The 11,374-nt window shown below is 39.2% G+C and overlaps 1 protein-coding gene across 1 annotated transcript; it reads left to right on the forward strand.

Annotated features, from left to right (window-relative positions):
* The first annotated feature begins 3,697 nt into the window (after nt 1-3,697).
* arpc3 (actin related protein 2/3 complex, subunit 3) lies at nt 3,698-10,874 on the forward strand. Its single transcript, XM_041203464.1, has 7 exons — nt 3,698-3,840; nt 4,296-4,395; nt 5,720-5,796; nt 6,747-6,815; nt 7,238-7,364; nt 8,144-8,238; nt 10,128-10,874. Exons 1-7 carry the CDS (start codon nt 3,835-3,837, stop codon nt 10,188-10,190), a joined length of 537 nt encoding a protein of 178 aa, XP_041059398.1. The 5' UTR covers nt 3,698-3,834; the 3' UTR covers nt 10,191-10,874.
* Nucleotides 10,875-11,374: the final 500 nt, after the last annotated feature.

Raw genomic sequence — 11,374 nt, forward strand, 5'->3', positions numbered from 1 at the left:
CATTTGGCCCACTGTCTGCACCAGCTCTCTGAATGAGCAGTTCACTTAGTGCCATTCTCCTGCCTTCTCCCTGTAACCCTGCACATTCTTCCTTTTCAGATAACAGTCTAATTCCCTTCAGAATGCTTCGATTGAACCTGCCTCCACCACACTCTGAGGCAGTGCATTCCAGACCTTAACCACTTGCATGAAAAAGTTTTCTCCCATGTCACTTTTGCTGCTTTTGCCAATTACTTTAAATCTATGCCCCCTTATTCCCGATCCTTTCAAAGGTGGGAACAGTTTCTCCCTATCTACTCTGTCCAGACCTATCATGATTTTGAATACCTCCATCAAACTTCTCTTTATTCTTTTGCAGGATGCACATGTCAATGGCAAGGCCAGCATTTGTTGCCTATCCCTAATTGCCCTTGAACTGAGTGGTTTGCTCAGCCATTTCAGAGGGCAGTTAGAGTCAACCACATTGCTGTGGGTCTGGAATCACATGTAGCCTAGACCAGATAAGGATGGCAGATTTCTTTCCCTAAAGGACATTAATGAGCCTGATGGGTTTTTACAACAATCGATGATAGTTTCATGGTCACTGTTACGGAGACTAGGTTTCATTAATTGAATTTAAATTCCACCATCTGCCGTGGTGGAATTTAAACCCATGTTCCCTGCACATTAGCCTGGGACTCTGCATTACTAATCCACTGACATTACCACTACACCATCCTGCCTCATGAGAAGTAACCCTTTTGAAACATTCAAGATTCTGAAGGGTCTTGACCTGTTGATGCTGAAGGTTCTAGAGGATGTTTCACCTTGTGGGGGAATCTAGAACTGGGGGCAAAGTTTAAAAATAAAGGATCTCCCATTTAAGATTTAGAGATGATGAGGAATTTCTTCTGAGGGTCATGAGTCTTTGGAATTGTCTTCTACAGTGAGCAGTGAAGGTTGGGTGATTGAATATATTCAATGTTGAGTTAGGCAGATTTTAGATCTGCAACAGAGTCAAGGGTTCTGGGGGCAGGCAGGAAAGTGGAGTTAAGGCAGCCATGATTTTATGAATCATAGAATGGTTACAGCATAGAAGGAGACCATTCAGCCCATTGCGTTGCTGCAAACTCTCTGCAAGAGCAACTCAGCTAGTCCCACTCCCCAACCTTTTCCCTATAACCCTGTATTTTTTTCTCTACAGATAATTATCCAATTCTCTTTTGAAAGCCACAATTGAATCAGCTTGCACCACAGTGTCAGGAAGTGCATTCCAAATCCTAACCACTTGCTGCATAAAAATGATTTCCCTCATGTTGCTGTTGGGTCTTTTGCCAATTGCCTTAAATCAGCACCCTCAAGTTCTCGACCTTTCTGTCAACGGGAAGAAGATAGAAGCAACAGTTTAGAAACATAGAAAATAGGAACAGGAGTAGGTCATTCAGCCAATCGAGGCTGCTCGCCACTCAATATGATCATGGCTGATCCTTTATCTCAACACCATACTCCTGCTCTCTCCCCATACCCCTTGACTCCTCTAGTGTCTAGAAATCTTATCTATTTCCTTCTTGAATATATTCAGTGACTTGGCCTCCACAGCCTCCTTTGGTAGAGAATTCCATAGGTTCACCAACCTCAGAGTGAAGAAATTTTTCCTCATGTCAGTCCTAAATGGCTTATCCTGTATCGAGGCTGAGAGCCCTTGTTCTATGAACATACAAATTAGGAGCAAGAATAGGCCATTCGGCTCCTCAAGCCTGCTCTGTTATTCTGGGGCTTGCTGTGCGCAGATTGGCTGCCGTGTTTCCTGCAATACAGCAGGGGCTACGCTTCAAAAGTGCCGTTGAAAGGTCACAGTCCACATATACACCTAATCACTTTAAGTCTAGTTACATCCACATTTGTAACATTGCTTGATTCTGTGCTTAAATCAACTCATCTGCTACTGAACCTCTCATCCTTGTCTTTGTTACCTCTGCATTGAACTTAACTATTCCAGTGGTCTCCTGGTCGACCTATGACCTCCCACACTACATAAACATGAGTCATCCCCTTATCTTAACTTACAACATCTCGTTCACCCATCACCCCTACGCTCACTGATCCAGCAACACCTCAATTTTGAAATTCTTACCCTTGTTTTGAAATCCCTCCATGGCCTTGCCCCTCCCCATTACTGTAGCTCCAATTCTGGCCTCTTGCACATGCCCCCATTTTAATCATTGTATCATTGATGATTGTGTCTTCAGTTGCATATGCCCTAAGTTTTAGAATTCCCTCCTTAAGCCTCTCTCTACCTTTCCTCCTTTAAGACACTTAAAACCTAACTCTTTGTCCAGGTTTCTGGTCATCTGTCCCATTATATCCAATTGGCTTGGTGTGAAATTTTGTTTGATAACATTCTTGTGAAGTGCCTTGGGATGTTAAAAGTGCTGTATAAATGCAAGTTGTTTGTTGTCATCATTACAGCATTCCAGACTCAACATTGAGTTCAACAATTTCAGATCATAACTACTACTTCCATCAGTCTATAAAACTCCACTTCAGCCTCAACTGGAGTACTGTGTCCAAATTCTGGGCATTGCACTTTATAAAAATTATGAAGGCTTTAGAGTGGGTGCAGAAAAGATTTACAAGAATGGTTTCAGGGATGAGGGTCTTCAGTTACATGGACAGATTGGAGAAGCTGGGTTGCTCTCTAGAAAAGAGAAGGCTAAGAGGAGATTTTATATAGCGGTGTTTAAAATCATGAGGGATTTAGACACAATCTAGATAGGGAAACTATTTCCATTGGTGGCGGAAGGGCTGAGAACTAGAATTGACTGATTTAAAGTGAATGGCAAAAGAACGGAAAGGCAACAGGAGGAAAAACATTTTTATGGAGTGAGTGGTTAAGATCTGGAATGCACCGCCTGAGAGTGTGATGGAGGTGGATTCAACCATGGCTTTAAAAGGCAATTGGATAATTACCTCAGAATTTATGAGGGACTATATCAAAAGCCTTCTGAAAATCCAAATACACCACATCTACTGGTTCTCCCTTATCAATTCTACTAGGTACATCCTCAAAAAAAAACTCCAGTAGGTTTGTCAAACGCGATTTCCTGTTCACAAATCTATGTTGACTTTGTCCAACCCGTTGATATTTTCTAAGTCTTCAGTTATCAGTTTATAATAGACTCCAGCATTTTCTGCATTACTGATGTTAGACTAACAGGTCTGTAATCCCCCGTCTTCCCCGTCCCTCCTTTTTTAAACAGTGGGGTTGCATTTGCCACCTTCCAATCTGCTTGGGATTGTTGCAGAACCTGCAGAATGTTGGAAGATAACAACCAGATCACCTCCCCCTCCCACCTCCTCCTCCCGCTCCCGCCCACCTCCTCGGCCCTGGAACCGTTCACCTTCCCCGAAATGTCTTCACCTCCTTCCGACAGCCTGGTGCCCAGAGTCAGGCCGAACCTGCCCTCCATACAGTTCGGTGGAAGGGTCATGAGGACTCGAAACGTCAAGTCTTTTCTTCTCCGCCAATGCTGCCAGACCTGCTGAGTTTTTCCAGGTAATTCTGTTTTTGTTTTTGCCCTCCATACACATCACAATACGGAGACCCTGGGCCCTCCCTCACCACCTCCTGCCCAGCCGCAGGGCCAATTGGGTCACGTGGGACCGGCGTCGCCGCGCTCGTCCCCACTCTCCCTCCCTCCCTCCCTCTCGCCGCGCTCGCCTCCGCTCTCCCTCCCTCTCGCCGCGCTCGCCCCCCGACGGCGTGCTCGCGGCCGACAGGGTGGGACAGGCGGAAGCGCTGAGACTGACAGACTCAGGTTTATTTTCAGAAGCCGCTCGGTTGCCGTTTCTAAAATGCCGGTGAGTTTGTGGAATGATTGTCTCCCCCTCCCCGGGTGCCGGAGAGATTTTAACTCCCGCCAAATGGATGTTATTTCCTGGAAGATGACTGTTAGAATGGTGTGTGAGAAATCAGGAAGTAGGCCAATTAGGCCTACACAAAATTACAATTTCTTTTGACTTTTACATCAAAAAACAAAATGTTTGGGGGAACTATATGGATTTCCACCTTTAGCCTAACGAAGTGAATAATTAGAGTTCCATAATATAATGTAATGGTGACCTTCACTAAACATCCTTCATCTTCCTGGAAGTTGTGGTCTGAAGTGCTGACCTTAATCATCTACAAAGAAGAAAGTCTTAATCCATGTTTTAACATGAACATTCATTCCACTTCAGACCGAATAATAGAAAGGCGGGGGGGGGGGGGGGTCAGGGGAAAGCATTTCTAATTGTACTTTATTTCTCCCTCTCAGGCTTATCATTCCACCCTCATGGATAGTGATGTCAAACTGATTGGAAACATGGCGCTATTGCCACTTCGAACCCAATTTAAAGGACCAGCTCCCAAAGAAAGTAAGCTTTGAGATTTATTTATTTTTTTATAAAGCTATACAATATTTGTATCCATTTATACTGTTATGCACAAGCAGCATGAACATTCGTTTCGTAGTTTAAACCTGTTAACAGTCATAGAATGATTTTTCAAGAAAATCTTGGTGCTAGGAAGCTAAGTAATGTCCATAAGTTTACAAATTGACCTGAATCCCTAGAGCAGTGTTGTCATGATAGAATTTCCCGACTAGCCGCCGGAATGGCTACAGTGACACCGATTTAGCCATTTGCATAAAACATCTAACGCGCAGCACAGGGAAATGTACTTTACCTGGGTATATTTAGCATTTCTACCACCATTCGGTAATAAAGGACTCAAAAACTAAATACACTGCTCTTTTTGTGATTTTTAACAACAAATGCACAAAGGTTAAAGTGGTTGTGCTGTGTGGACAAGGGTATTGAAATCCCATGCCCAATGACAGTGTCTATTATTCAATTTTTTTATTTGCTTATCAGAAATAGTTACGTAGAACTGGATTCCTAATTAGCCACATGTGACTAGTGGCTAATATATTGAATATCATACAAATTCCCATTCAACAACTCTAATACAATGCATGCACCTCCCACGGTGAATCTCAGCTGGGTTCTCTGGAGAGATGTGGAGTTCAACAGTTAGTAATATTTTTGAGAAACTGTAAAACAACTCAAATTTTGATACTCTTTTTGGCCTTGAACTATGTTCAAGAGTACTGTTAGCAGAGGTCTGGATGTAGGTTGCTTACATACGAACATACAAATTAGGAGCAGGCCATTTGGCCACTTGAGCCTGCTCCGCCATTCAGTAAGATCATGACTGATCTGATTGTGGCCTCAACTCCTGCAATTATACTTTCGAGTGTCACTTGGAAGATAAGTGGTAGCCATATCTGAGGGGTGAAACTAGCTTTAAGGGGTTGTGTTTTTGCACCATTCACTTGGTGAGAAACCAAGGAGTGGTTGTATAGGCCTCTGGATGTTATTTCACAATCAAATGTAGTATGTGGTAAAATTGAGCAGTTTGCAGCAGTTAGTAGCACAAAAAAAGCATCAGTTTTCTCAGGATAGACCAAACTACAATTCCTAGTTTTATGTAAATGTTCAGCCTGAGAATTCTCCAAGAGGACAAGTTTTTTTTCATTGAAATCTGGTTGCCTTTGGAAGAGAGACCTAATTGGCAATTGCAATGTCTTCATGGACTATTCAAGTATTGATTGGGGAGGACAAAATTGGGATGTTAAGTTGTTACTGTGTTTTAAGGATTTTATTATATGATTTGATTACCAAGGGTTATCTCTTCCAGCCAAAGACTCTGATGTCATCGATGAAGCAATCTACTATTTTAAGGCAAATGTTTTCTTCAAAAACTATGAAATAAAGGTAAGTTTTTGGTTTTTGATTTTTGTCAATTTTGAAGAAACTTTTAAAAAAAAACTGGATAATGTGTCATATATGGTATGTATTGAAGAGAATGCTGCATTGCAGAGTATAACAGTGAGATCTGTGAGAACTTTGGCACAAAATAGTGGGATATGGATTTGCACCTGATTGTCAGTTGCTGATATCAGCCATACCACTACGTTCAGATATCCTAAAATGTCCCAAGAAGCAGCAAGATCAGAGGGAGATTGCTATAGGACATTCTTGGGCACATCTTGTTAACTGATCCATGAGATGCATCGATGCAAAGCTTAGAGCAGATTCTCTGCCTACCCTCTAGTATATGGGGCTCAAGAAAGATGTTTCAAAAAGAAACATGGATAACAAGCCTGTTAAGTATAGCAATATAAAACCACAATATGGTGAAGCTAGTATTTTCTCTTGCATTTCTTAGAGGGTTTCTATCTCAATTATTCTTTAAAAGTAAAGCTGTTTTAAAAAAATTATTCAATTTTGTTTATATTTAGAATTCTTATAAGTCATCCTGAGGATTTAGCTATTGGACATTACTTTGTTTTATGTTCTTAGATACTTTCATATTAAAATGAGTAAAGATACTTGGGACTTCTCCTTTTACTTGCACTACTAGCAGCTGCTACTTATGTTTTAATGGGAATTCTTTTAAAAATTCAGATTGTTCACAATACTCTACTAGTCTGCCACCAAAAAGCTGTTGAGGCTAGGTCCATTGAAAACATAAAATTGGGGTTGATAGATTCTTAGGCAGGGCATTAAGGGTTGCATAAACAAGATAGTTAGATGGAGTTAAGCCATGATCTAATTGAATAATGGAACAAGTCCATGGGGCAAAATGACCAACTCCTGTTCCTATGCTCCAGCATTTTAATACTGCATATCAGAATGTTCAACTAACAAGTTTTTTTTTGCAGAATGAAGCTGACAGAACCTTGATTTATATCACCCTCTATATTACTGAATGCCTCAAAAAATTACAAAAGGTAAGGAAAAATGCTGATACACTAACTTTTTCTTGCCTTGCTTTTGTCAGCTGTGAAGGTTGGCAGGCAGACTAGCCCCAGACTTGCAGTACCGCTTGAGCCAGTTCCACCGAGTAGATGTGTGATCTGAATAATTTGCTTCATAGTTGGAGCGAGGAAGTAATTTTAGTCATACGGAATGGTGGTTAGAATGTTTCTGTTACGCTAAGTGGTTGCATGAAAAGGTGTCACAGATGTAGTAGAAAAATAGAAGAAACCCAGGAACTCATTAGCATTGACAATGCTACTGCTGTTTTGCACATGGTGAGTTGTGAGCTATTTGACAGTTCTGTTTCATAAAATAGTGTGCACTTGTGTGCTTCAGCATTATTTTGGGATGTGAGTGAGCTTTTTTTCATTTTGGTTGTTTTTATTTTACACAGTGCAACTCCAAAAATCAAGGAGAGAAGGAAATGTACACCTTGGGGATAACTAACTTTCCCATTCCTGGAGAGCCAGGCTTTCCCCTCAATGCCATGTATGCAAAGCCTGGACACAAGCAGGAAGATGGTATGAGGAAGCAGCACTACTAGAATTAATAAAGTTGATTATTAAAGGACAGAAAAACATATATCTAGCCAGAGTATTTTTACTACTTATATTTTGTTTTAAAAACAGAAGTTGCAGAATTCCTCAGTCACAAATAAATTTTATGCTAATTAAGCTTAATTCCACATTGATTCCAAAATACTAAAGACATTGAAATTAAAATTTAGATTTTTGTTTGAGGTTGGGAATCTTCCTTTAATTTCCTGATTCATACGCTTGATCACTTCAGATTGTGCACTATCTCTGAGAATAAGGTTCCCCCTTTGCTTCTAGGAATTTTCCAGAAATGCTCTGAAGCTGGCCAGTGAGATGTAGGAGTGGGGTTTGTAACAACTCTTCTTGTAATTTTTCCTCAATCCTTTGGGGAAACTTATCTGTTCACTATGTGACTAAGGTTGGGCATTCAATATTTTCGAGGGAAATTAAACCAGAGTCTCTCCACTGCATGGTACATACGCTGGTAGTCCAATGTGTTATTCTACCCTTTTTTGCACAAAATATCAGTGAGCTTATATTTTGTGGATTGAGTGTATGTCCTTGCATGTAACCTAATTTTGCATAAAACAAATTCTTGCTTCTAACTTTGGAGGACTCATGAATTTTAATTGTTTTATCTTAAACGAAGGTGAGATGTCTAATTATCATATTTCACATTGAGATTTAGCTGTTGGATATCATTTATAATGTATGCCCTGAGAATTAATTGTTCATGATTATATAAATTCTGGTTACCTTTTCAGAGATGATGAGGGGTTATTTGCAGCAAATCAGGCAAGAGACTGGACTGAGACTTTGTGAAAAGGTGTTTGATCAACAGACAGACAAGCCCAGCAAGGTAAGCAGCTGTAGTCTTAGCTTTAAATTATCATTTATAGTTCTTACAAAAAGATTAATAACTTCAACAAAAAAATTTAACCACAGATACTCGTTTAAAAGGACTGGATGGAATCCTAATGGTAAGGGGATATGGGACTAGGTTCCAGAAGAGAAACGATGGAAGGTTTGTGAGAGTAGGCTAGATGGACCAATAGTTTTCTCCTGCCTGGGAATTACGATGTTAATACAATATAGGGCTCTATTTTGTCTGGTCCACTAGTAACATTATGCTGGTCAAATGCCACTGGGAAAATTACTTCTACATGCTATCCCAAGAGGAAGGTGCCAAGATGGGTGGTTCAGTCAATTAAAACGCATATGAGTATCATAGTGATTTAATTCTTAGTTGATGAGACAAACCATGTCCTATGATGCCCACCAGTGGTGGAAAGCAATAAAATAGGGCAATAGTTTTAGACTGGATTGTGGTGTCATCTAATAATGTTGCTGTTCTTCCCAAATTCAAACTAGTTTATAAGCATCTAGTTTTTTTTCCAAGTATGCTGCCATTAAAACTTAACCATAGGAAAGTAACTATCATATATCTCCATTTGCCGTCTCAACAGCAGTTTATTAAACTGAACAACAGAATTACACTAAAATTTAAATTTACTTCGGTTTTCAGCTTTTTCTTGACTTGCTTTGAATTTTTTTTGTGGTTACTGTGTGAGATGATATGGTAAATGATTTCTCTGGTGATTGTGGTTATTTTTAACAGGAGACTTCTGTTTCCTGAACTCATGCAGTACTCAAACTAAGCTGTTCTAAAAGTAGTGTGTCAGTCAAGGTTTTTAATACATGAGTTGATCTAAAAGACTGATGGGGAAATTTGGGGAAAATAATTTCTCTTCATTTTAACTTTATTAAATATCACAAAATACAAGATAAATGTTTTTTTCTGTTTCTAATGTTAAATTCTACAGTTGTACAGGACATTGGTGGGACCACACCTAGAAGACTGCATACAGTTGTGGTCTCCTTATTTAAAGAGAGATATACTTGCATTGGAGACAGTTTAGAGAAGGTTCAGTAAGTTGATTCCTAAGATGAAGAGGTTGTCTTATGAGAAAAAGTTGAGCAGGTTGGGACTATACTCCTAGAAGCTTAGAAGAATGAGCCGTGATCTTATTGAAACATAAGATTCTGGGGGGGCCTGACATGGGTAGTTGCTGCATGGATGTTTTCCTTCATGGGGGATATCTAAAACTATGGGACACAGTTTCAAAATAACATCTCTCCCGTTTAAGATGGAGATGAATTTCTTCTCGCAGAGGGATATTAATTTTTGGAATTCTGTACCTCTACGAGCAGTGGAAGCTAGGGGACCGAATATATTCAAGGCTGAGTTTGACACAGTTTTGATCTATAAAGGGAGTCAAAGGTTCTATAGTTAAGGCCAGAATCAGATCAGCTGTGACCCTATCGAATGGCAGACTCCTCCTATTCCATACGTAATTTTGTTTGGAGAGTTTGACACCTTCCATATACCATTGGGAAACAATTGTTGGTGCTCCTGATTTTGAGATTTATTTGATTTTTTTGATGTGTTTTGTGCTGATCATGATGTACCATTTTTGGAATAAAATGAATAAGATGCAAGATAGTGTTTTTTCCTGTCATCACTTGGACTTAACTGTTGGAAGAGCAACTGCATTAGTGAGAGCATTTTTATTGTCTTTTATGGTTTTAAATAAAAGATTGTTCTTTTCATGCTGTGGACATACATATGCAGGAAATGGGTTGAAAATTTCTAAACTTATTTCATGTCATTTCATGACAAATATGCTTTTGTTTTTAACTCCTGACTGTAGATGTACCTGGCTTAATTATTTGTTTTTGTCTTTCTAGTGGTGGACATGCTTTATAAAGAAGCAGTTCATGAACAAGAGCCTATCAGCACCAGGACATTAATATCATCACAAATATTAAAATGATACGTGCAACAAGTGAGAAACATCATACAGACATGCTGTGCAGCAAGATGTACAAAGTTTTTGCCTTGTTTTGTATGATTTTATACTGGGGATTGGATATAATAAAAGTACGGTGTCATTCTGAAGCGCGTTTTTAAAAAAGGTGAATATTACCTGCTTGGTCTAATATAATTTACATGAGCTTCTACTCATACACTTGTTTAATGTGTTCACGTGGCTCATATGTGCATCTAATATTTGGTGCTTAAATGGTGGTCAATACAGAAGTTACATAAAGTAAGCCTGCTGTTTATGATATTTCAAAACTGTACCCTCACTGCTGGTTACTGCTCACATCACATTGCATGTAATGTCAGGTACAGGTATATAATCATCTGATGCTGCTTGCACAACGATATTAGTATTAAGAATAAAGTGTTGGTATTTCTTCTCTCCTGTAACTGGTATTAGAATACTACCATATGTAACCATTTGTCGTTTATTTTGGATTTATTTTCTGCTGTTTAACACAATTTTCTCAGCTGTATGGAACCAAAATAGTTAATTGAAACCTGTTTGATTGCCAAGCTTTAATAGGGATTTAGCTGGCTTTCCATATTTTGGCAAAAAATTATGTTGATTTTTTTTTAAGAAAATGGACAAATAAAAATATTGGACATCATAAAGGCCTGATTGATGTCATTCATGAAATGGTTGTTGCTGACAGACATCTGGAATTTTTCAATAAGCATAATTTTAATTCTTCAAAATATAAATTACAACTCTCTAAATTCCTGATTTAACTAGTGATATAAAGAAGTGAATACATTCATATGGCATAACTGCTGTGCGGCAGCAATTACATAATAAACAATTGTATGCTATAAAATGTTGCCAAAATTTTGTACGTCTTTATTGATCAGTTAACCAGAAAAATGATATTCAGTATGGCAGATAAGGTTCCAAGCAGAAAAGCATGAAGCAGTGCACTTTGGGAGGACTAATAGGGTAAGACAATATACTGTAAATGACCTGATTTTGAAAAAAGTAAATAAGTAGACACACCTTGGTATCCATTTGTACAAATCCTTAAAGCTGGCAGGGCAAGTTGATGTTGGAAAAAAAGCATATGGCTTACTTAGGTTTGTAAAAGCAGAGAACTACCTGAAAATATGGTGGAAG

Source organism: Carcharodon carcharias, chromosome 13, assembly GCF_017639515.1.
Source record: "Carcharodon carcharias isolate sCarCar2 chromosome 13, sCarCar2.pri, whole genome shotgun sequence".
NCBI lineage: Eukaryota > Metazoa > Chordata > Chondrichthyes > Lamniformes > Lamnidae > Carcharodon > Carcharodon carcharias.